This window comes from Peromyscus leucopus, chromosome 7 (genome assembly GCF_004664715.2).
Source record: "Peromyscus leucopus breed LL Stock chromosome 7, UCI_PerLeu_2.1, whole genome shotgun sequence".
NCBI classification, from domain to species: Eukaryota; Metazoa; Chordata; class Mammalia; order Rodentia; family Cricetidae; genus Peromyscus; species Peromyscus leucopus.
Genome location: NC_051069.1, coordinates 76,029,214 through 76,056,442, shown reverse-complemented (window position 1 = coordinate 76,056,442; position 27,229 = coordinate 76,029,214). Strand labels below are relative to the sequence as shown.

General features: G+C 40.0%; 1 protein-coding gene across 3 annotated transcripts in view; it reads right to left on the bottom strand.

The window, feature by feature from the left end:
* LOC114697294 (cytochrome b5 reductase 4) overlaps positions 1 to 26,617 on the bottom strand; it is a 60,025-nt gene extending 33,408 nt beyond the window's left edge. For 2 of the 3 annotated variants that reach the window (XR_005092014.1, XM_028875530.2), the window contains exons 1-4: positions 26,385 to 26,617; positions 21,351 to 21,504; positions 12,242 to 12,342; positions 9,073 to 9,154 (exon numbers count right to left, since the gene is read on the bottom strand). Coding sequence is in view for 2 of the 3 variants with exons in the window: in XM_028875530.2 (XP_028731363.1) it covers positions 9,073 to 9,154; positions 12,242 to 12,342; positions 21,351 to 21,504; positions 26,385 to 26,459 (412 nt within the window). In the remaining variant the exon portion in view is untranslated. The remainder of the gene's footprint in view (positions 1 to 9,072; positions 9,155 to 12,241; positions 12,343 to 21,350; positions 21,505 to 26,384) is intronic. The other variant, XM_028875528.2, reaches the window with a different exon arrangement.
* Positions 26,618 to 27,229: the final 612 nt, after the last annotated feature.

The following is a 27,229-nucleotide window of genomic DNA, read 5'->3' as shown; positions in this document are numbered from 1 at the left end:
GACCCCTATCCCCAAGTGCTGGCACTCAATCTATGGACTCTGAGAATGCTAAGTATGTGTTCTACCATTGAGCCACAGTTAATTTCTCCAAAGAGCACACACACTCCAAGTTTTGTCTTGTCTGAGATGTCATATTCTAACTTCATATAAAGAAAACAAAATTTACTAGGTTATATTCTATAAAATACAAATATTAACACTCCAAAAATATTTTATTATCTATTATCAGTCTGTTTATATCTGTATCTATATTGTTATAAACAAAAAGTGGCCAAAATAAGGCAAATACGTTAAGACTTTCATATGTACATTATTATTATTAGAGTTGCAACCCAGAAAAATCTCAATAGATATTTTCTTTCAGGATAGCAGCCAACTCACAAAAGTCTAATATATCTTAGTAACCACAACTGCTACACAATTATGGTAAAATAATCCCCTCAGCAAGTTGTTAGGAGCTTTAAAAAGTTTTAAAGGACAATAAACTAAAATAATATATCCCAGAGTCAAACTAAAAGGTGACACATGGTAGAATGACATTACCTTCCTTTAAAGAAAAAGAAATGTGCTTAAATCAAAAAGCCACCTCCCCCTGCCATCCCTCCAACCCATGGCCCTTCTTTTTTATCCTTCAACGTGCTGGAGTTACAGACGTGCGCCATACTCTGCTTTCAAATTTTCTGTCTTCTAATTTCTAATAATCCAGAATCCCATACACACCTCTAACTCACTCATCCAACACAGAGTGACCATGACTAAGAAGACCACCTTGTTGTTGTTCCCCCTTTTAGTCAAAATAAATCTATAACTAAAAGGACTCTTAAAATATGCAACAAACTATTGCCTTTCTCTTCTTCAAGAATGAAAATAAGAGGCCAAGTTCTAGAATAATTCAGAGCTCTTCAACAAAGCCAAGAATGAATCTGTGTCCCCTGAAGGAAATCCTGCCCTATTTTTCTTGACATACTGCTGTTTAATCCTTCCTAAAAACATACAAAACACCATAAAAGCTGTACCTCAAATGGCTATTGCTTATCACTGTCTCAGAAACATCTAGCCATTGCCATTCGTAAGGAGCACTGATGTCTACTGCCTGGAGCTAACTGTCCTCCATCAGTTTTACCTGTATGGCTACTGCAGCTGGGATCATCTGCTTCACCTGAGAACAAACAGCAAATTCGCAGTACTGTATATTAAATCCACCTCAGTGTGTTATAGAGCCAGCAATCTGATAAATCTCATTTGTCATGAAAAAATTCTGTTTTTACCCAAAGTACTCATAGATTTTTGAAAAATGACTATGTAATTTGTTTCTAGGAAAAAATATTACATCAGAGGACTATTTTCTTAATATGCACTGAATTCAGTCTGTCAGAATTTAATGGATTCTGCAGAAGTATCCTTCCCCCATTTTTTTAATATAAGAAATTCCAGTGTGAAGAAAGTTTGCTCTTAAATTATTTAAATTACCTTTAGAATTACACCAGTCTAAGTTTTAAAAAGCTGAGCCATATAAACTGTTTTCCATGTTAAACACATTTACATCTGCTTCATTTTAGTTGGAATAGAAATCTTTTCCCTGAGAAGAAATCCAATATTCTCTCTTGATAACTAGTTACATCATTTAGAAGTCTCTATGAAAAACCAAACTGAAATCTCTTCCTAATGTTGGCTAAATGGCAAAACTCTGCCTGGCCAAATCCTCTCCTCTCGAAGAGCTCAGTTGCTCAGAGACTGCCCTGGCAGCCAAGAGCACTTGGTACTTCTTCAGCATGGCAGGGTAAGGAAAACAGCAGATTAGAGACAGGAGCGACAAGGATGAACATACACATGTCCCCCAAATCAGCTCTGTCAGAAAGCAAAATAAATACTAACCATATAAACATCAGTCATTGCAATACCGCAAAAACACAGCTGCAATACTGCCAAACAAAACTGCAATATGGCAAAACACAACTGCAATACTGTAAAACACAGCTGCAATACTGCAAAACACAGCTGCAATACTGCAAAACACAGCTGCAATACTGCAAAACACAGCTGCAATACTGCAAAACACAACTGCAATACTGTAAAACACAGCTGCAATACTGCAAAACACAACTGAAATTCTGCAAAACACAACTGAAATTCTGCAAAACACAACTGCAATACTGTAAAACACAGCTGCAATACTGCAAAACACAGCTGCAATACTGCAAAACACAACTGCAATACTGCAAGACACAGCTGCAATACTGCAAAACACAACTGATTCTGCAAAACACAACTGCAATACTGCAAGACACAGCTGCAATACTGCAAAACACAACTGATTCTGCAAAACACAACTGCAATACTGCAAGACACAGCTGCAATACTGTAAAATGTAACTGCAATACTGCAAGACACAGCTGCAATACTGCAAAACACAACTGCAATACTGCAAGACACAGCTGCAATACTGTAAAATGTAACTGCAATACTGCAAGACACAGCTGCAATACTGTAAAACACTGCTGCAATTCTGCAAAACACAGCTGCAATACTGTAAAACACAGTTGCAATACTGCAAAACACAGCTGCAATACTGCAAAACACAGCTGCAATACTGTAAAACACAACTACAGTTCAGATGTGCATCCTTGTAGGGATGTCTCACTTCCTAGCTTGAATTATGTTGATAAAATTCCTTTGCAGGGAGAGATATAAACAAAGTCAACCCCTTCGTCCTGTGTCCCAATGACAAATCAACGTATGATTTTACTACAGTTCACTCTAGGAACCATTGAGTTTTCAGGTTTACTTACAGAGAAATGAGTAAGGAGTTACAGGTAAGAGCAGCCACATTGAAAGGTCTGCACTCAGCATGGAAGATAACTTCCCCAAGGCTGGATAGAAAGAGTCCCCTCCCCTAGTTCCTCCCCATCTATGTCCTCTAGCCCTTCTCTGAGATCCCCAAGGCCATGTACAATTAGGGCAGAGCTGCATATAACTAGCTGGGGAGGATGGCTGAATTCTCAAGTGAGTGGTCTATGACTCTCCCTGCCCTTCCTTCTATATATGAACATCAACAGTTAACAAAGCCAATATGGTCAGAGACTCTTGAAGATGACAATAATTTGGCTCAGAGAATAGACCTGTATAGCAAATTAACTCCCTTAAATCTGGCACATGTGTATGCAAACGCATACACACACAAACACCAAAACATCACCCATACAATGAGCACTATGGCCGCAAAACAACCGAGTCAGTACATTCACTAAGTCCCCTTGCCAGTGTCCACACCATGGAGTCTTGCTGGACTCGAAGCTTGTGCTTTGCTGATCTGAACTGTCTCCATTCTACCAAAAAAGAAACTAAGGCTTTGGAAAGGAACCTCTGACTAATTCTCTTCCAAAGCTGAGCCTCCACTGGCACTCAGCCCACTCCCCAGCTGTCCTGGACTTGCTGACAGTGCAGTAATGGTAACACGACTCCTTGAAAGCAATGGCTCAGCACCTCAACCTGTAATCCCAGCACCCAGGACACACAGGCAAGGTGATCTTCAGCTACACAGCAAGTTTGAGACTAGCCTGAGCTAGATGAGATCCTATACTAAAATAATAATAGTAAGAACAACAACAACACTACTACCAATGTATATACAAAGGTTTCTCCATTTCAGCATTAGCGATGTTTTGGGCTGGATAACTCTGTCATGAGAGTCTGGCCTGGGCACTGTATGGTAGTTAGGAACGTCCCTGGCCTCTGTTCATGGGAATACCAGCAGCATGGAGGATAGTCATAGCAAAATGTTCCTGAGTCTGCCAGCTTTGTGTTTTCATTCCTGAATATTCAGGCATGAATATTAACCATGATCACACTATAATCTACCAGGTAAATTGAGGACTAGAACTGTCTAGTGTGGAAATGCCCATAAAATGCCAATTCTGGGACTTTCTACATTGGGTTCTGACAGTTTGCCTCATGTAAGACAATTTTAGTAAAAGGGACTAGGGCATTGTGGCTATGAGATGGCAAAGGGGAAAAGAAGATGAGGGAATATAGGAGGTGAATATGAGCAGAATACATTATATGCGTGCATGGAAATGTCATGGGGAATATATATATATATATATATATATATATATATATATATATATATTATATAATTATATAATAATCAACAGACACAACCTGTTAATGGACAGAGAGAAAGGGACTTTGGAGCACTCAGTCCTAAATAAGATTTTTTTATCAAGCGCCCCTCCCCTAAAGGCTCATGGATGCCTCCAAAGAGACAATGTCTCCCAGACAAAACAAGACTGATGACTGATGCACACATGACCTCATGGAGGCTGGCAGAACACATAGGAGCTGCATAAATTCAGGCCAGACAGGGCACCAAAACTGAGAGGATGGAGCAAACACCAGTTCCCACTCCTAACCAAGAGGCTATGTGCAACTGATACCCACAGACGAGGAAAACTCAGTTTTCCCCAGCACAGTGTCACTAGGTACAGAAACCACACTCCAGGGCAGGCCCATGCCCAGGAGTAGATGGCCAACACAAAACAATCTCCATGGTTTTCCTTTGGGCAGACTTTTGTTTTCTATGTGTTTTTTGTCTCATTGATTTTTTTCTTTGATTTTCGTTTTGCTTAAGAGAGAAAGGGAGGGCACAGAAAGATGGGTGGGTTGGTGAATAGAGAGGTGAGAAGGACCTGGGGAAGGAAAAAAACCATGATCAAAATATCTCGTATAAAATATTTTTAAGGAAAAAAACCCCTTTGCTCACAAACATTGCTTTTCTGCCCTGTGAAATTCTTATCTTTGCTTCCTAATGACTTGTACGCTGTTTCAAATCATTGTCTACTACTAATCCACAAATATTCCTGACCCAAACAGGCTGACTCTCCCACACTCTCACAGGACCTGTCAAAACCAAGAATGCTCTCTTTCACAGGAACAAAACCATCTTTTCATGTCAAAAACACCACCACATGCTAGTTCATACCTAATAATTGTAGAAATACACTGAAAAACAAAAAATGGCCTCACTGTTATAAGTAGTGAAGCAAAAGGGGGGGCCACAGAAGCAGTGGCATTTCTAGCCACTACTGGCACTCACAACACACACACACACACACACACACACACACACACACACACACACACACACACCTTAGATTGTAAGTGGCTAGCAAATTTTGCTTCAGTTAATTCTCACAATGACTTTAAATGTTCCTCCGTGGATATAAGTATATGAAACATACAAGTTGTCGTGTGTGTGCTTGTTGATGTGTGGCCATGGCACATAGGTAGAGGATGAAGGACAGCCTTTGAGTACTGGTCCTGCTGTAAAACCAGGCTAGCTGGATACAGGCTAGTCAGCCTGGCTTCTGTCCCTGTCTCCTATTTCCTTGTAGGAGCACTCTGGGATTGCAGATGCTGCACTACCGTGCACAGTTTTTACTTGGGTTCTGGGGATCTGAACTCAGGTTGTCAGGCTTGTGTGTTGTGTGACAAGCACAGTTCCCATGGAGCCATTTCCCCAGCCCGGGGCACTTATTGGTTTGTTGTTGTTGTTTTTGTTTGTTTGTTTGGTTTGGTTTGGTTTTTCAAGACAGGGTTTCTCTGAATAGCCCTAGATGTCCTGGAACTCACTTTGGAGACCAGGCTGGCCTCAAACTTGGAAATCCACTGCCTCTGCCTCCCAAGTGCTGAGATTAAAGGCGTGCGCCGCTGCTACCGCAGCCACCACCTATCTAAGGGTGTTTATTCTTACCCTGCATCTTACTAATGAAGAACACATTAAGATCTACCACTGCTACCTAAGAAAACACCGTCTAAGTAGCGGAGATGAGATTTGAATCCAAATATGTCTATGAATCTTTGTTCTTTCCAAGGTCACATTGCCTCAGTAATCAGTATCAGAAATAGAGATGGAATTGAAAAGGAGGCTTTTTGTTTTGTTTCTAAAAGTCCACACTTTGTTTTCCTAAGAAATATGCATGTTCTCCCCCAAACCAAGTGCTGATAACTTAGTCCTTTCTACTAGGACTCAGTCTGAAGTCCTCCTTCCTCATCCCCCTGGTTCTACCTACCCTCACCTCACGGGTGGGGTTTGTTTTTTTCTTGGTGTAATGTACATCTGTTTTAACTCTTCTACTGAGTAATTTAGGTGGACAGTTGTTTTCCTTCAATACTTTCAAAGTGCTATTCATTCTTTTTCTTTAATTCTCTTCTGTTGTTTGGGAACTCAGCTGTAGTAGGCAGCACCAAACTAGCTGCTGTGTGTCAGTCACTGCTTGGTTGGTGAGGCCCCCAGGCCACACTTCGCATCTTCTCATCATCTTTGTCTGTACACGCTTTCAACACAGGCAGTCCCCGTGGGTGCTATTGTTACTCAGCTTGTTTGAGGTTTGCTGAACTTTAGATATCTAACTTTTACTAATTCTGAAAAATTCTAGGCCTTATTCCCTTCATGAATTGCTTCTTCCTCATTCTCACTACAACTTCTTCTGGAAGGGTGACTACAAGCCTTAGGCTTAGGAGACTTCATGTCCCTGCATGTTTCTCCATCTTCTTATCTCCCGGCACCATGTTCTGCCTAAGTCCTGCTCTTCAATCTTGTGCACACCAAAGTTTCCACTGTGTCTAACCTACTCAACTAGGCATGTCATGAGCTTGGACTGCACCTGCTTTGTTTCTTCCTTCCTGTAAATTAGTTCCAGTTGGTTCTTTTTCAATTCTACAAGGTTCCTTTTAATAACCCATTTTAAAGGTTATTAATTCAATCTCATTTCCCTAAATATTTGAAGCACAATTATCTTGGCTCTAGACAGGAAGAACAAAGCTCAACAGTACACATGCCATTTATTTTTCACTTCTTTCCTTGGGTATCATAACAACTGATCTATGTTGTGGGAAGAGTGTTTCAGGCTGAACTCATGTTTTCCACAGATCCACAGAGGCATTTGCTAGGTACTCTGGAAAATCCGTAGTGAGAGATTAGTTTTTGGTCTGAAGTTTCTGGGATCACACAGATAATATGTTTAAATTCCAAACTTCCTTCAAAGTGGTAAGTGGCCTATCTGAATTCCAGGTGGGTCAGACTGAAGTTGGTTAGGAAAGGCCTGGCAACACTGGTACATAACTATAACAGAGAACCCATGTTGTTTCAGGAAAAACCTCTAGCACCCTCCCAAGCATGGTCTGAGGCTGGCTTTCAGGAGTGAACATGCATAGAAGCAGCTCTACCAGCCAATGCTCTTCTAATATGAGTTCTAAGTCCCTAATGGATAACATACTAACTCTGCTCAGAAATAAACTTGCAAGTATTGTAGACTGGTAGTAGGATGCTTGTCTAGCATACACAAAGCCCTAGGTTCAATCCCCAGCCCTGCAATAAAATGAAGTAAAGGCAGCTTGCTTGCAGTCAGGAATGGTGGTACACACTTGTATCCCGGCACTCAGGAGGCAGAGCCTAAGGGACAGCTGCACATTTGAGGTATGCCTGCAATCCATGAGGAGGTGCACTGCCCTCCTATGCTTCTGCTAAGAACCCTAAAATTCTTTCTTGCCATCCAATCAACAGTCAGCTTCTCTCCTCTGTCTTCATACAAACCCTTGCTGCTACCCAAGTGGCAGACAAATCCACGTGGCCTCCTTGCTGGACTGGAAGTACAATGAAGATTTTCTTTTAATAAAAACCAAGTTCCACAATATTGTCTTCAGTGCCCACCAGGAAGTGCATCCTCGCTGCTATGAGAACCGTGGCCAAATTCTCAGAGGAAAATTCTTCTCCCTCATCACCTTAAAAAAAGGCCAAGGCAGACAAGACAGTCCAGCACCTCTTTGCTGTTAAATGCTTTTTCCATTAAATACATAGGTCTACCAAGTACAGGCCATAAACAGGGGCTCAGTTCCAACTTCCTGCCTCTCACAGATCCAAGTCGGCATCTCTTACCCCTATGTGACCATGGTCATTCCTGTGCAGATCTAAAACCCCAGTTTACTACACTGTTTACTGAGAGAAACTTCCAGCAATAAGGTATCCAATTACAAAACTCACTGACCATAGCAGTGAAGACTCTGCTTGACCAATTCACTCTGAATTTGAGAGCCAAAATCATGAGTGACTAGAAAGAAATGGCTACTTCCCTTCACAGAGAGGGTTCTATGAAGTATTCCTGCTACTGCAATCCCACTCACACTCTCAGAGGGAGCTGGCTCTTCTGAATGAGGTCTGGAAGAGCTGACTTGAACAACTGTAGGGGGAGCTCTAACGCAGAGGCAATTATACTTCCAAAGAAGCTTAACAGAGAAGGGACTACACAGGTAAGGAGACAAGGAAGAGTCCAGATAAACCTGGGACGAAGACAGGAGGCGACATTGTACTGTATAACTTCCTAGTCTTTGATATTTTAGTCATGTGAGAGCAGTAAGAACAATTAAATGATAAGCTGAGCACGGGCCACACACCTGTCACATCTGTAATCCCAACCTTTCAGAGGCTAAGGAAAAAGGATCATGAGTTTGAGTCTAGCCTGGAATAACAGAGTGAGATACCAACTCGAGAAATAATTTAAAAAAATTAAACGTAAAACAACTAGACTAAAAAAAATTCAGCCAACATCCCTAATCAGTACTGTCACTAATCTGGTTATTTAATGACAGGTACGGAAAACAAGGAAGCAAATAGTTTTTCCTTCTATGATATTTACTTCTTTACTCCTTACAACTTTCTACAAAACATATCACATTTTTAAAGGAAAGTCACTACAGAATTCCTTATTTTTCTTCTCCTCATTTCATGTGGTACCCAAGCATGCACTCAAGTGTGTGTGTGTGTGTGTGTCTGTGTGTGTCTGTGTGTCTGTGTGTGTATGCATTTTCTTACATGTGTGGGTATGGAGGGGCACATGTGCATGGGTATGCATGTACACATATGCACATGCATACGTGTGGCAGCCCAAGGTTGAATAAAACCTTTAGAGCAGCTACGGCAGAAGGCCAATAAAAATGGGGAAAATACTGTGATTTATTTCATCCTATTCATTGAATCCAATTTTATTTTAAAAATTACTCGCTTGTTTTACTTACCTTTTGGAACAGCAGGCTTCATAGCCATCCTGCCGACCAGGCATTCTTTCAGCATGGATTCATAATTGACCCAACGATGAACCTGGGAGATGAATGGCCAACAGCAACATGACTCTAACCTCCACAGGATGTTCTCGTCTTACCATGAGCTGAGCTAAAACTTCATACACTGCTCTGAGGCAGACATAATTCGCCAGCAACTGATAGAGACTGTTTAGAGCAGTATTCTCAACATGTTGTCAACAGACCTCTGGGTGTTTCTGACACCTTCAAGCATCCACAAGGTTCCAACAATTTCACAAGAACATTCAGATATAACTTGCCCTTTTTACTTCTTTGCCATCTGCAAAGTGCTTAAGAATATCCTTCACAATTATCCTTCAATAATGAAAATTATTGCCATATTCTTCCTGTATGATAAAACAAAAAATTCTAACTCACGCTGGTCTGGAACTCACTATGTAACCAAAGCTGCCCTCTAACTCACAGCCATCCTCTTGCTTCAACCTCCTGAGTGTTGGGATTACAGGTGTACATCACTATGCTGCAGGGTAACACTGTTTAAATTAGCAAACTCTTAAAAAAAATTTAAATGTTCAATTGTAAAAATATCAGTAAAGAAAAACACAACATTCAAAAACATTAGTGAAGAAAATCATGTATTCAATTATCAATTTATTCAATATAGTTATCAATAGTCATAATGTAATGTTCAAACATTAAAATAATTAGGTCAAATAATATTAACAGGGTCTCAATAGTCCTGAGGATATAACAGTTAATAGCAAATACATTACAAAACAGACATGAACTTATTATTATTATTATTATTAGAAACTGAATTTTACTTGCAATAACTTATAGTACATGCATTACTTTGTAAATCCCTGCCTTTGGGAGTGTGAGAATGGGGGTAATTTCAGCAAACAGATAAAGAAGACAGAGATTTAAGGAGGCAGGGGTACAGGTTTTGTTACACAGGACTCTAAAACAACAGGCACTTAAATATGTTCAAAGTAGAATATTTACTCTGACATACTATTCTATTTAGGGTCTCAAAGACCAATCAGATGACTAGATTCATGTCACTGTTAATAATGACCACTAAAGAGTTGAAAAGCAGGGTGCTGCTTAGACAATTCATCTTTAAGAAGATGAATATATATTGCTGGGCGGTGGTGGCGCACGCCTTTAATCCCAGCACTCGGGAGGCAGAGGCAGGCGGATCTCTGTGAGTTCGAGGCCAGCCTGGGCTACCAAGTGAGTCCCAGGAAAGGCGCAAAGCTACACAGAGAAACCCTGTCTCGAAAAAAAAAAAAAACAAAAAACAAAAAACAAAAACAAAAAAAAAGATGAATATATTTGTCTTGTTATCCAAACTGGACCTAACAGAAAGCTATCTGGACAGTACTGAAGTGTCGGGGCCAGAAACAGCACTGAGGACTTGAACTACACCAGTGGGAAAAAAAGGGATCAGGTTAATGAAAGAGTCCGGCCAGTGACCACACACTGGGCCATGATGGGAAAAGACAGACTACTCAGTAGCTCAGTCACATTCTCTGGAAACAGGCAACAGGAAACAGAGGGAAGGTAAGCCAGTGAGCCAGTGCGATCGCTGGAGAATGAGTTGGAATGCCAACAGGCCATCAAACTGGCCTATCAGTTATGTGGAAATGACAAAATAAATCAGGGGTCAACAGTGGGATCAAAACTGAAAACAGATAAAGCTGATAAAGATATGAACCAATATATCCTTTGTACAACTCAAACATGGTGTGTAGGGAAATTTTTATAGTGAAAGACAATCAGACGTTTCTAGAAGACACCAGAAGCTTCTAAACTACAAAACTCTATTTCCACAGTGAGTAAAAATCATCAATAATTAATTTTACTGGTTCATTAAAGCCAGGTGATGCAGCAACGTGCTAAGTAAAATACTGTCTTCCTCACATGTGTCCCATGTAGACTCGGTGCTGGGCAATACAAGGCTTTCTGGAGAAATCTTCTGCTGAAGAAGTACATTCCACCAGAGAACAAGGGACAGCCAGGAGACAGCCACAGCAGCCAAGTTAGGCAAATGTCCCTAAACTGACTTGGTTTGCATTGTTAGAAAGTAACAAACAGCAACAGCAAAGGGAACCTCTCCTAAAGGAGCAAGAAGACTCTCCCAAGGGAATGCTACCACAACCAATGAGCAAATCAGACTTCGCACCACAAGGACGGGCACCAGAGCAAACAAGTCCCACCTTTACAGTGGATGTACCAAAGTATTTTTACATATAAAACAAATTACATTTCTGACAACCTGATCAAAAAATAACTACCTATAATCTCAGAAATAAATAAAAAGTGTTTAAAAAAAAAACAGAAATCAAGTCAAGTTTGATCAAAACAACTCTAAAATACCCCAATCTGATTCAGGTATCTTAAATGGTTAAAACCTAGTATCATATAACATGCTGAGTTATCATTAATGATACAAAATGAAATGTGAAACAAAGGCAAATAACTAAACTTCTAATGATTACAATATCAGAATAACTGCTAACAAAATTATTGATAATTAATGTATTCTATATAACATTTAAATAGTGGGGAAACTAATGTTCTTTTTATAAATCTGGAGAAAAGGGCTCAATGTAAACATCTTTTGAGATACATGTAGAACCTCTGCTATTAATTTAGGAAAAGCAAATTTCCTATTCATTTATCTAAGTTCCTCCAAGAGATATGGGTCCCACATAGTAATGCAGACTGGATGTACAACTACCTCCCCATGAGGAAAAAGCAAGAATGCTATACGCTAACTAAAAAAATTAAATTAAATTTTAAAAAGAACTAAAGTGATTTGTAACAGCAGATCATACTGTCCCTTCTCCCATTGATAGTGTTTTCTGTAAGTCAATTACCATCATTACCAAAATAAATCAGGACAAGTGAAAGCCTTGCCAACAGAGGAGTCAAAGTGCATGCCACATACTTGGAACCATCTCTAGAATTTTACTACAGTGATTTGAAAAATCACATGAACAGCTGGTACCTGTGAACATCTGCCTGCATTTCAAAATTCAAGCCCATCCATCTCAAAAGAAAGCAAGCATTTTCTTCCTCCAAATGTCTCACTGTTAAATCCATGCCTACAATGCTCTGCTTACCTGTAGAAACTTACCTCATTAAAAAGATCCGTCCCATCTGCTCCTGCTGCTCTCATAAGTTCATCCTCCCCGCCAGGATGATACTCCATATATGGGCTGACATTATAAACAAGCCCTGCATCAAAGCAAGGAGAAATAATATCCAAATGAACTTCCTAAAAATTATAAAACCTATAAACATAAGGTCCAATAAATCTCTCCCAACATTTCACTTAGGAGTTCATTTTATCAAAGTATCATGAGCTGGAAACAACCTAGATGCCCTTCAACTGAAGAATAGATAAATAAAATGTGGTACATTTACACAATGGAGTACTACCCAATTCCTACAGAGATGTGTGAAGAGGGTCCAGTGATCTGCACACTCCTATTCCTCTGGGAGAGGAACCTGGACCTTAGGAAACTCAGGTCCTTCCTGCCAGTGAGAGTGCCTGCTCTCTGCCCTGGAGGGTGATGTGATCTTTATTAAGCTGACCCATGAGTAACCCACTTTTGTTCTAGGAGGAGATATCATACTAACCAGGTTTTTCAGCATTCAAACATCCATGGAAATATTGTCCAGAACACTGTCTCTGCTCATAAAACAAAGAAATGCAACAGACCACACAGAATTGCCTCCCAACACAAAGAAACTCTCTCTAAACTTTTGAATGTACACACACACACACACACACACACACACACACACACACACTACAGAAATAAAATCTCATTCCATTACTGTCTACTGCCCTGGTGAAAATTGTGAGTCAGATCTTCAGTAAGGCTAAGGAACGATGAGCATTTGGGCCTACTCTGTAAAAGAAGGCCTGCCTCATCTCTGCAGATGTACAAATGACGGTTTTCAGACCTTCATCTTTTGGTCTTCCCCAAATACTTATTAAATCTGTGCATGCATTCAACTATATTTTTATCTTTAAAAAAAGGAAGAGGGAACAAAGCAGGACATGCTGATTGGAGGCCTCATCAAGGAAGCAAGCTTTCTGTATCTGTACCAGAAAGCTAACAGCAGACAAATCCAGCTGAAAACCAATTCAAAGGTGCAACAAGAACTGTTTTTTGTTTGAATATTTAAAACTGATTTCTCATTTAGAAAGACTTCAATACTTATTTAAAGACTTCCATTTAAATAACCCCAAACAACTTAAAACATTCATTCAATGTATTCATCTTTGAGGGAAGAGGCTGTTTTAAATCCAAAAAAGCTACAGTGGCTTTTCTATTGGCTAAACTTTAGGAAATAACTTACAATCCAGAGTTCAGTACAAAATTACAGGGGCAAACACAAAAGGTGGTGAATTCACAGAGAATCCAACAGTCCACCATATTTAGGAAGATGTTTTCCTGCTCCTTAGTGCTTCAAAATCCATAGTTCAGAAATGTGAGTGGCAATAGGATCAAAATCACCCCAATAGGATTTTTTTTTTTTTTTTTTTTTGGTTTTTTTGGTTTTTTGAGACACAGGATGCTTCCTAGATAAATTTCAAACTTTCTGGGCAACCAAGCCTTGACCACAGTACTCAAGAATAAGATGTCCACCAGACACGGTCCTCCATGCATGAGTTTCACATTTTAGCAGCCAGATTTTCAAGCAGCTTTAATAGCTTTGTCAGTCATCTGACATACCCCACATGTTCTCACTGCCCTGCACACCTTCACGTTGACAACCTCTCACACTTTCACCTTCTTTCTGATAGACCAGGAGCACTCCGTGGGTCTGAGAACATCCTATCTTCTTCAGATAGACAAAGCTGGGGATGCTTACAGAATCCACACCCAAGATCAGTGATGACTGCTACTGTTTTGGTCTAAGACATATTAGCGCCAATCACACTTGACAGTAGTATCTTAGTAATGTGCTAATTAGAAAGGAAGCCAGTTGATCTCCTTTGATACAGAGATTTATGCTCAATCCATCTTTTCTTTTAAAAGGCATTTCCTAACACTCAAAAAAAGAAAAAAGAAAAACAACAAAAGGACCTTGAATGTTGAATATGACATGAGAAAACAGCAGATCTCAGCACCTTGTTGCCCATTACATAGAAATACATGCTATTTGTGACAGCTTAGTCTCCTTTCCTATTGCTGTGAATGTCTTGGCTACAGACATGGGAAGGAAGACAAAAAGACAGGTGACATATAAGCTGATCCCTTGACATGAAAACAGCTCTGAGACTGGATGAGACATGATAAATCTTGTTGGTTACAGAGTCCTCATGATTTGTTATTATATACCATCCTTTCATATGGAATGGATAGATTTATATTACAGTCTGATTATGAAGTCCAAATGGACTTTAAAGTTGACAGATGCCTTTTACCTGCTTAAACATAAAACAAAAAAAATCTTCTTTAACTGACTTGTGCACACCACAATTCCATACTTGTGTTAATGCAGATACGTATGTTCCCTTTGAAAGTTTGTGTGTTTTCAGAGCAACGGGACAAGACACCAATGAAAACGGGTGGCCCAGGTGATCCAGCCTCTCAGATGCCTCTGTTGCAGTTTCCTCAGAGTTCTGCATTCAGAACAACTTCAAGGCTGCTGGCTGAGATAGTCCAGCCTCACAGACTACTCCAGCCAGAACTTCAGATAAGCCTTGCACTTTCCCATTGCACCGAGACTGGACAACAAACAATACAACTAACTCTCCCAGGACTTGACCATTACCCCAATTTTCCCAGGTTCTCTTAAAGATTCCAGTACCCCCAAACAACAGGAATCAGTCTAGAGAACACAACACCCAAATTCCCAAGAGGTGGGATGGATGGTTTTTGGTCATTAGATAGATTATAGATGTCTGTCGTTTAGGGAGGTTGGTTACAAATTGTTACTGGTCATAGTCAGGGGAAAACTAAATAAAGGAAATTAGATTCAGAAATCTCTTTCTGAAGAGAAGAAAGGCAATATAGTGTGGTGGTAATCTAATTGTACTGAAATATTATTTTGATTGTATGTTAATAAATAAAGTTGTCCGGGGGTCAGAGCTATTAGAGCCATAGCAAGAGTGTGGCGGTGGTGGCACACGCCTTTAATCCCATAGATATCTGTGTGTTCAGGGATATAGCCAGCATTGGAGACATATGCCTTTAAGACCTAGGGGGCTGTACATTCAGACAGTGACGAGGCAGTCATGTGTTTGGGTTTACAACCAATGAGAAGGCAGAACAACATACTATAAAAAAATGAACAGACAGGAAGTAGGTCTCTTTCGCGAAGCTGGGACAGCAGGAGGAAGGGTGAGATTTTAGCTCTGAGCTCTGACCTCTCGGCTTTCTCTTTTACATTGTTTCTGTGTTTCTTATTTAATAAGACGGTTGGTTACATCAACAATATAGTATTAGAAATAATGGGATAAAAGAATGGATTGTTCAGTTTATTTTTTAACAACCACTAGTCTCAAATATTTTACATTGGTATGAATTCTGGTACATTGAAACAAATTTAAAGTTATTTTTGTTAGAACATACTGTACATAATTTCTACTTTTGTTTAAGGTATTGTACCTATGCAGTTCATTTAATAACATAGACATGTTAGGTATGTTTTCAAGGTCAGAGACATACAGATAGATAGATGGTCTTTAAACACTTCAAAGACCTACAGAATACGACATTTAAAATGTTTTGTTAACACAGGGTTTTTCGTGACAATGAGACTCCTGGCAGCACCAATTTATTTCAGAGAAGATGATGGGCACTGAAGAGCCTCCATATGGAGTTTGTTTTCATTGTGGCAAGGTTAGCCACTGGGCAAAGAAACTGTTCTTGCCTTGACTCTGACAGTATGCTGTACAAACTGAACAAGCAGAACACAAAAGAGAAAGACTGCTGAATTTTGCCAAGATAAGGTGGGATAGTCCTTTAAAATTCCAGCTTCATAAAAAAGTTTGCTAGACATTCTCAGGACACACAGGAAAGTGACTGCTGAACTTCGCCAAGACTAGGTGGGTCAGTCCTTCAAAATTCCTGCTTTATAGAAGAGTCTGCCAGATATTTTAGGCTTGTAGGCCAAAGATTGGATGCCCCAACATTGCAGAGAAACTATGGGTGCCTGTCCAGGCAGCCAGATGTCTGTAATTTTTATAGGCTTGGAAGTGACTTACACTGCACTTCCTGTTTACTCAGGTAATATTATATCCTTCTGGGGTCTTCAATGGAATTGAAGGAAGACTAGATAGTTTTCCTTAGTCCTGATAGAAGGTAAATTAGGTACAAAGTTTTGGACTCATTAAGATAAAATAAATAATGAAGTATTTTCTCCAAATATGCCAAATATAAATGCACTGAACACTGTAAATGTAATTCTTACCTAATAATTGTTCTTATTGTATATAGTTTTGCATTGTTAGAGTTAAAATCTTTCCTTTTTATTTAGACAAAAGGGGGAAATGCTGTGGAATATTCCTTTATACTGTGTGAAGATATGTCACTGTGATTAGTTTAATAAAAAGCTAAATGACCAATAGCTAGGAAGGAATTTGGGGACAGAAAGAATGCTGGGAAGAAGAAGGTCAGAGAAGCCAGACAGACACAGTACAAACTGGAAACACTGGATAGAAGTAAAAGCCAAATGGTAGAATGTAGATTAATAAATTATGGGTTAATTTAGGTTATAAGAGCTAGTTAGGAACAAGCCTAAGCTACTGACCAAGCTTTCATAATTAATAAGAAGTCTCCATGTGGTTATTTGGGAGCTGGCTGGTGGGACAGAAAAATCTACCTACACCTGAGGCAACTGGCCATATCTCATAATCAAGAACAGAGAACAATGAATTAATGCATTGATGCATATACTCAGCTTGCTCTCTCCTATAAACTCAATCCAGAGCTCAGCCCATGAAATGGTGCTTCCCACATTCAAGGTTGTTCCTCAAACCTCAATTAACTCAATTAAGAGAATCCCTTACTGGCACATCCACAAGCCAACCTAATCTAGACAATTCATCAATGAGACTCCCTTCTGGGTAATTCTCTACTGTGTCAAGTCAACAATCAAAACTAACTATCAAGAGGCTGGAGAGATGACTTATCGGTTAAGAGCACATGTTGCTCTCACAGAGAACCCAGGTTCAGGGATGGTTGCCCAGTTAGCTAAAAACCTGAGACTAGATAGGCCATAGACCTAGGGGAATACTAAACACTACTATTCTGCTAAGTGAACAGAGCAATAAAATGACTCCTAATGGCATTCTGCTATACTTATAGATCAGCATCTTGCTCAACCATCATCAGAGAAGCTTCTTCCTACAATAGATGGGAACAAATACAGAGATCCACAACTGGACAATATGCAGAGAGTGAAAGACCTTAGAACACTCAGCCTCAAATAGGATGTCTTCCTCCTCTCAGGGCTCAGGGAACCTTGTGGAAGAGAAGACAGAATGATTATAAGAACCAGTGGGGTGGAAGACACCAAGGAAACAAGGCCCTCTTGACACAACAGGGCTGATGCACATGTGAACTCACAGAGATGGTGGATCATGAACATGGTCAGCACAGGTCTAAGACAGATGGGTCCCAGTGCTGAGAGGGGAAATTAACAAAACCCACCATCCTTGACCTAGAAGCTATCTCCAATTGATAACTGCTCACAAAGGAAAAATTCATTTTCTCCAGTGAAGTCTCACTGGGTATACTAATCACACTTAAGCACCAGGCCCGGCAGTAGATTGCCAACACAAAATGAACTCAATGGTATTTTGGGAGGTTTTTGTCTCATAATGCTCTGTCTGGGCATTTTAATTATTTTAACCTTACAGATCTTTTGCTTATTATATATTATGGTTTACAATTTTGTTTACATAGGGTGTGTGTGTGTGTGTGTGTGTGTGAATGTGTGTGTCTCAGGGTCTGTATATAGTTTTATGCTTTTCTTTGGCTCTTTTTGTTTCTTTGTTTTGTCCTATTTTGGACAAACAAGAAGTTTGTTTTTATTTTTTATTATTATTATTATTTTAGATACCTGTTTGTATTCTCATGAGAAAAAGAAAGAGTACAGATTTGGATGGGTGGGAAAGAAGGGAGTATCTGGCAGAAATTAGGGGAGAAGAAACTGTAGTTAATATATTGTATGGAAAACAATCTATTTTCAGTTAAAAAAAAGATAAACTAAAACTAGGAGATTTCACTCTTTAAAAGGAAGATGCTCTCTTCATACTGTCAAGAATCAGGAATCCTTGTAAGAAGATACTGATACACAATGGGTAACAATCTCTCAGTAGCAATCTCCTTTTCTCCTCTGTGGACACAAAAGAACCATTCTGTTTTGATAGGTTTGCTTATTCTGGGCATTTCACATAAATGCAATCATAGAAAACACAGTCTTTTATGACTTCCTTTTTTCACTTAGCATATCTGCAAGGTTCATCTACACTGTTGTAGGCCTAAGTATTTTTTGTTTTATGGCTAGGTAATATTTATCCACTCATCATTAGATGGGCATTCAGGTTGTATTCTTGTGTATGAATTGTATGCGTATACATGGTTTCACTAATATTAGACATACACATCTAGGAGGAAATGTAATGGGTATACAGTATTACACTTTGGGTCTTGAATGTCCCTTAAAGGTCTCTGTTGAATGCTTGGGCGCCGGCCCATGGTGCTACTGGCATATAGTGTATATATATTATATTATATATTATATATTATATATATATGTCCTTTCAGTTGGTCGGGCCTAGTGGAAGGAACTCACCTGATTAAGGAAGACCCAGCTCTTCCTGTCTTCCTACCTCTGTGAGGTAAGCAATTTCCTCTGCTGTGTACTCTCACCATCATATAATACCTCGCCACAGGCCCCAAGGCCTCATAGCCAAATGACCATGGACTGAAACTTTTAAAAACATTGGCCAAATAAAACCTTTTTAAAAAGTTGTTTATCTTGGGTATTTTTTAGTGACAGAGTTATTCATACACTGTTTTCTACACTTGGTGATTTGAAGAATGGGGTGATTTCAAGACCAAAAAATCTGACAACACTCAGGGAGGTAAAAGGAAACATATTAAAAACTAAATTTTCAAGTTCTAGATTATATATTCACTTAATAAATGTATTTACTGTCTACATGTATGTACCAAGTATTATGCCAATTTTCCCCCCTTTCAATGGCAATTTTGAATGTCTCAATTAGTACAGCTTGGTTTTTAGTCATATCTCAAACTCTCCAGAGACAGGAAAAGCCTTTGCCAACCTTCAGCACCTGCACCAGGCCACACTATCTCAGATGACTGGATTCAGAATGGCACACACTCCACTGTAATCTCACACAGATCTAGGTGACAGTGCCTACAGACAGCACCATGTTAGACCCAAGTGACACCTAGGTCTATTCATCCATCTTCCAGATGAAGGTGCCATAGTGTCTCAGGCTAGGGAACTATGCATGTGAACCACAATGGCTCACCGTACAGAATTAACAGTATCACCATACTTTGGGCCACATGTTACTGACTGGAATTTTTCATTTCCTCTTTCTTATCTTCTATAAGTCATAGAGCCTCATAGTAGACACCACAGACTCCAGAGGAAGCTCAAGAAAGACATTTCTGGTGGTCCAAGGTGAATTTTTTCCCCAATAAAACTAAAATATTGTGTTTGTTTAAAATTCTTGTTTTTTCATAAATGTGGGGTTTTCTAGAAGCTACATAGACATGTAATATGAGAAAGGAGACAGTAACATGACAGTATATATGAGCTGTCATCTATTAAACTATACATTAGAGATATTTACCAAAATAGAAAATGATGTACTTCTGTATTTTGCTTTTATAAAAGTTATTTTCATAAACATAGGTACTATTTACAACACAAAGTAGGCTTATTACCTTTATTAACTTTAAATATTCCTTACTTTTCTTAATTTTAATTAATGGTAATTTTAGAAGAATCATGCACACAAAAGTTCTTAATATTCTCAATAATTGTTAAAAGATTAGGGGGATTTCAAGCCCCCAAAAAAGTCTGATACACGCAGGGAAGTAAAAGTAAACATTCAAAACTAATTTTTCGTTTTAACATTCAAACAAATATTAAAGTTCTAGATTATATTCATTCAACAAATGTATTTAATGTTGATCATATATGTAGCAAAATATGCCATTATAGAACAGCATTTTCACTTACTTAAGATTTTTACCATTGTTAATTATGTTGGCCCTAAAACATGATAGGAAAAGATATGTTCATAAGGTAAAAAGGTAGTGTAACTCACCATTTTCAACTACAAAGAAGGGCATTTCTCTAAGCCTTAGAGGCCAAGGACTGTGACGACCTCGCCATCTTGTGTTCAATAAAGAAACTGCACTACCACTTCCATAACTGTGTCTACAGGTGTTTATTTAGTTCTAACAATTGCTGAATGGGATTAAAATCTACAACTCTCAATGAAAGTTTTAATTCTGTCCCTCAATTCTACTATGGTCTGTTAAGTCCTTTGAAGCTTTGTTACCAGACATTAGCATGGTCTTCCTAATGAACTGATTCTTTGTGTATGTGTGTAGTGTATGTAGTTGTTAGCATGGGTGTGTGCACATGTGTGTGGAAGCCAGAGGCTGACTTGAGCTGTTTCCTCCTTATGCTTTAAGACAGTGTCCTCACTGAATCTAAAGCTCATCAGCCTCTGGTCTCCACAGACACACACAGAACAAGTGTCCTCACAAGTATGCATGTGCATAAGCAAGTACATATACACATACAAACATGCACACATGCATACAACACATACACATGGTTTCCTTTAGATTTCAGAGACCTTTTTTCTAACAGTATTCAACGACAAGGCTTTGGGATGGGCAGTTATTCCACATACTGGGTGCCACTGAACATTTTAACTGCATCACCTTGGTGGTAAATTACTTGGCAAACATGTGGCTTCCTTTGGAAAAAAAAAATGCAACATAGGAATGCTAAAGAAAGATTTCCATTCCAGAGTTCCTTGTCTTCTGCATCAAAATGTAAAAGGTTATAAGGAAGAATATTGTCCAAAGTGAGAACAACATTATCTACAGTCCAGTGAGGCAATTGTGTTACCAAAGTCTGAAACACAGCCTGACTCTGGCTGAGTGCATTACCAATGGAAAGCCAGCAAGTTTCTGAAGCATTAAATAAATACCACTGACCTCTTATGCATATCCAACAGTCATCTTTCCTGTTGTGGGTCTTAAGCTCTTCTTCAGTTACATCAATTAACCTGCCTTTCAGTCCGGTTAAATCCTTCCCACTTCTGGTCAGTCGAATCCAGTCCATAAGACTTCTACCTTGCTTTAAAGGTACCTAAGAGTGGAAAACAGAAATTACATCCAATTTCAAGTTGGCTGTTCCCCTTTTGTTCTCCTTTGACTTTTTTTGTGGGGGGCTATGTAAGTCCTTGTATTCTCCTTTAAAAAGAAATCCTGGAAGGCTGAGGTGGAAACTTGGCAAGTTTGAGGTCATCCTGGACTACACAGCAAGATCTCATCTCAAGAAAAAAAAAAAAAAATGAATGAATGAAAAGATAAAACTGAAGCCCAACAATTCTACAAACATTCTCACCTTTTGTGTGAGAGGATGTCAGATTTTTTTCTACTGCATTAGAAGTTTACTTTGTAGCTGCTCAGGCTGGTCACAAACTGGTAGCCATCAATCCTCCTGAATACTGGGATTACAAAGGTAAGACGCCACATCTGGCTCTTTCTATTTTTATTTTTTAATTTAATTTCCCTTTCATTTCCTTTGACTTTTTTAACCTTTTGGATAATTTAAACTGATTTTATTAATATTATTCTCTCATAATAGTATTATGGTATTCCAGACCCAGTAATGAATCTAAAATCAGAAAGCTGGAATGTCCAGGTCCTAGCTCTGTTAATAATTATGTTATTGTTGCCAATTTAAACCAAAATTTGTGATCTTAACAATCAAGAGATTTGACAGAAGATACACCAATGATTGGCTAAAGCGGACCTTTTCTGAGTTATCAATATAAACAGAACATCAATGTTTCTACAAACACACTGGTAAAGTTTATCGAGCATTGGAGTGGGGAAGGTATAGGGAGGGGAGGAAACCTTAAGTAAAGGTGTCACTGACATGAGCACAGAGCAGAAATGTCAAGGACCACAATGCCTCAGATACAGGGGAACTGGCAAAGCCATCTTCTATTCTTCTCTGTGAATGTTGACAGTGTATGTAGAAACTACCAACCAAGCTTCCTCCTGTGAGATGAGCTCCCTACAGAGTTGCCTACCAAGATCAGATAACCCTGCCACAAAGATTGCCTGAAACCAAGGACAGCAAACACCTTACAGATACTTTTTTTTTTATTACTCCATACATTTTCTTTTTTCCTTCACAATGCATGGATATTAGTGACCTTAGCATGATTTTTTTTCTTACATTTCTACTTACAGGAAGCATTTCATGGCTTTTCTTTGGCCCAGGAGAATTTCCAGTATTGCTACTCCAGCACCTGGGCCATTACTAAGTAAATTAATGGTGACTTGAAGTCAAGAATTTATTTTCAACTATCTATCCAGTAACAAAAAAGATGGCTACTGAGTGACTAAGGGATGGGCAGTATATGCACCTTAGACACAGGACAGGACGACTCATGTTGTTGACTGTGGGTAATAGAAAACACCGGGCATGGAATCATGAACTGGGGAAGGCTACTGTATTTATAGTGGCACCCTTTGCAGAAAATGTCTACTAACCTCTGCCTACAGGATTTAGTAACAGGATGCTCTGAGTTCTGTTTTCTCTTACAAAATACATTTTCAAGGTTTTTGAAGGATTGATCTGAATGTACTCCCCCAAAAAACACATGCAATAGACTCACTCTCCAAGGTGGGGCCCACTGGGAGATGATTAGGTCCTGAGGGCTTATGTTAATTATGAATGGGTTTGAGGCTACACATTCCCTTGTATTCTTTATCGCCCTATGTTGCCTTCCACCATGTCCTAACAAAGCAAAAAGGCACCGGCCAGATAGGAGCTTCTTTACCCTCCCCTTATAATAAACAAATCTGTTCTGTATCTATTATTCACTCTCAGATATTCGCTTACAATAACATAAAGCGTATCAACACAAAGGTACACCAGTATTTTAATTAGTTAAGATAATCTTGTGGAAAATTTCATGACACCTGTATTGAATAGGGCCACTCTTTACATCTGTCCAACTACCTCATTACAAAGTACCAGGAGAATGGTACTGCAAAAGTATGCACACTCAAGGAAGCCTGTATAACTCCAGAGTCATATTGAATGATGTTTTAAGCATTCATTTACCCCCAAAATAAATAGGTCAGTAGCTCTGGGTATGTTCTATCATCTCATTCCACACTCTCACTCTGACCATTGATGAAACTCTTCTGGTGTATCAATTCCAAACAAAGCATGAAGAGTAAGAAAAACAATTCCTATCCCAGAGAAAATCACTGGGCTCTCTCTCCATTCTGTAATCCCCAGGGCAGTTAAACTTTTGGAAAAGCAAAACAAATCATGGGTTGCTATGGAACAATCTTTTTCTATACTATGAATATGTATTACTCTTATGCGTTAATAAAAAGCTGACAGGCCGGTAGCTAGGCAGGAAGTTAGGTGGGAAAGCCAAACTGAGAATGATGGGAAAGAAGGAGGAGTTGAGAGAGATGCCAGCCAGCTGCTGAACAAGCAGGACAAACAAGCACAATGTATAGAAAATGAGGTATCAAGCCATAAGCCATGTGGCTAAACATTGATAAGAAATATGGGTTAATTTAAGTGTAAGAGTTAGCAAGTATAACAAGCATGAGCTATCAGCCAATCATTTATAAGTAATATAAGCCTCTGTGTGGTAATGTGGGAAGTGGCTGCTGGGTATTTGGGAGCTGCTAGTGGGACAGAAACTTCTACCTACAATGGATCTCCCTTCTACACTAATGTCTGCAAGTCCCTCAACTATTTGTCACACCCTTCATAACCTGGTCACAGTTTGCATTCTGTGTTTTAGCCTCAGCTCCTTTCTATCAAATGCTTTGGCCAAATGGGGATAGATACCCATTGGTATCAAGCACTTGCTTGGAGCATTTTCTCCAATTTGACTCCAACCCGTTCTTGGTGACAACACCCTACTGAAATACGAATTATAATTGTTTACTTATCTGTAGAGCCTGTGAGACTAAGGTCCTTGAATCAGAGACCACATCTTTATCATCTTCACCACACCATAATACTGTACTAGTTACTTTTTGCTGCTGTGACTAGAATCAACTTATGGAAGAAAGAGTTTATTTTGGCATATGGTTCAAGAAAAGGAGTCCACAATGGCAAGGGAGGCATGGCAGCTGGCAGCCAGAGCAAGAAGCTGACTCATCCTATGCCACCTGCACACAGAAATGAATTGGAGAAAGCAAACTGGAACTGTGGTGCGATTACAAACCCCTAAAGCCTGCTCAAAGTGACACACTGTTTCCAACAAAGCCAAACCTCCTAAAGGTTCCATTATGTCCCCAAACAGCACCACCAAGAGGGGACCTCATGTTCAAATGCCTTAGCCCATGGAGGATATTGCTCAATCAAACCATTACACAGTTTCTTAATCAATACTGATTTAGGAAATTGTTAGTAGAAATAAGAACAGCTATCATATAATGAATCTAATTCCATGGAAGATTAAAATTGGTGAGATGTGAACAAAAGGCTTATGGTAAGTAATACTTGCTGAGTGCTTGCCAATGCTGTGCCATGAAAAAATATCACTTAATCCTATGACTAAGACAATAACAAAAACTGGTACTTAGTGTCAACCCTATATACACCTCAACAAAAAGTGAGTGAGATTAAGTGGTGGATCTTGGAAAGGAATCTCTCTCCTACTTCAAAGTCTATGGTTTAAACAATTGTATCAAACAACTTCTCCAGCCATGTTCCAGTTTTTCAAACTCCATCTGACTGTTTCATCCAGTTCCCACTCAGCTTCTCCCGGGTTCAAGATTGTCTCGTTTCATAACAAAGAAATTAATCCAGTCTGAGGTTCCTATTAAATTACACAAAAAGCTTATTTTGTCCTGTTTGGGGACAACAAAACTCACTTTTGCTACCACAGCCATGTACCTTCTTGTCTTTGCTGAGACGTTTTCTCCTTTAAACGACTGCCGAAAACTAACAGTTTGGATGGAGAAAGGCAGTAACTGATTTTCTCATTCTGCAAAGGTAGCCTTTGAATACACAGTCAAGCATTTGGCTTAAGGAGAGCAGCAGGAGGAGGAGATACATGACTTGATGGCTGGTGAGCTGAAGCACACATGGCCATGAAGGAAATGTCATAATCACATCACAAGTGTACATAACTAATGTCAGACCTTTGCTAACCTATTTCTTTTTACCCGGAATGGAGATGGTAAAAGCCCCCACTTCATAGGGTAAAACTATGAAGATTCAATGGACATAGGAAATATACTCCAAGACATACATGGCCATCAGGCAGCACATAAAACACCTCAATACTATGTATGATCAAAGCTGGGTTCACAGACTTCTGAAAAATAAATAAAAATCTCAACTCATTTTCTGATCTTAAGTCGGAACTCCAGGTCTAAGTGGAGAAAAATAGAAACATTCAGTGAGGGTCCCAATGTCATATAAAGTAAAACTTAACACAGAAAGTGAGTGGCCCAAGAAGGCAGAAGTCCCCAAAGAAAACACCAAGATGTGGTTATAGCATAAGGAAGTACCAAGACAACATAAGCAAATAGCATTCGCCTGGCAGTGAACACAGGACACAATTTTTATTGAATTTTGTAAATATACATCCGTGTTCCACCTGCTGCTAACAGTAACCATATTCAACAAATATTCAAGAGCATGGTTATCAAATTCAAAGTCAGCCAGGAGTGTCCATAGAAGAGGCAGTGCTGGGACAACTGGCTATCACATGCACAGAGGAGTAGGACTTGGAGAGGTGGCGGTAAATCTGATGGGAGGTTTGCAGACCTTGCAGTGAAGTCTCTCTGGCCGCTACTGTTCCGCCTTGTCCTTCTGACATTAAAGAACAAGAGACCGGAGCGGACAGCCTGAGGGAGGGAAGCAACTCCGCCGGAAGCAGGGTCCCGGGTGGACCGACAGAGGACGGCTTCAGCAGCACGAACAGACTCAGGGCGTTTGAGAAGGCGGACAACAGCGTCCCCGCTTACCTTACTGCGCCCCTGGGAGGCGACGCGCTGCTGGGAGCCGGGGGCCGGGAAAGCCTGGGAAGGGACGTTCAGCATCCTGGGCCCGCGACCCGGGCCGCTTCCGGGCTCCGCCACCAGACAGGCTCGCCGGGCGGGACCCCAGCGGCCCCCACCGCCTGCTCCGGCTCCGCCGCCGGGCAGAGGCCAAGCCCCCGACCCACTTCCGGGGTCGCCAAGGGTCAGGCGCGCCGTGACGTAGCACGCTCACGGCAGGCGGGGTGGGGGCGGAGTCAGAGGGAAGGAGCGGGGGAAGGGGCGGAGGGGGACGGCGCATGCTCAGTTAGTCTCTGGTCCAAAATTTCAGCACCACAGAGAAATGACAGCTTTCTGCTGAAAGATTAGTGGGTGATGCTGTTCCTCAGACCTGGTGCTGATCGAGTCCTTCTTGCAGATCCCTGTTCACCCAGAACATCAGCGCCTCTCCCTTGATAAACAATATCAGACTGCTTGAATTATTTATGGAAGGAAATAGCACTATCAAAACTTTCAAATTGCTGAATATTTCTCTCCCGTAAAACACTAAGCTCTAGGAAAGAGGCTCTCACAATTTCATGAGCCAAGAAGCCAAATGCAAGTAGCCTCTGCTTGTGGGTTAAGAAGACTTCACCTTTCTGCATCCTCTGTCTGGAAAACGATTAAAAGACGTTTCCAGTCTCCTGCTCTAGCCACACACTCACACGTTCTTCCTCCTCCCCCCATAACTTTTCACCTTCCCTGAAATCTTCAAGAAGCTCACCCCTAAATGGAGTGATTTGGTTTTGGTGTCGTCCTTATACTTAATGGTTTGTGTGAGTTACTTTCAGTTT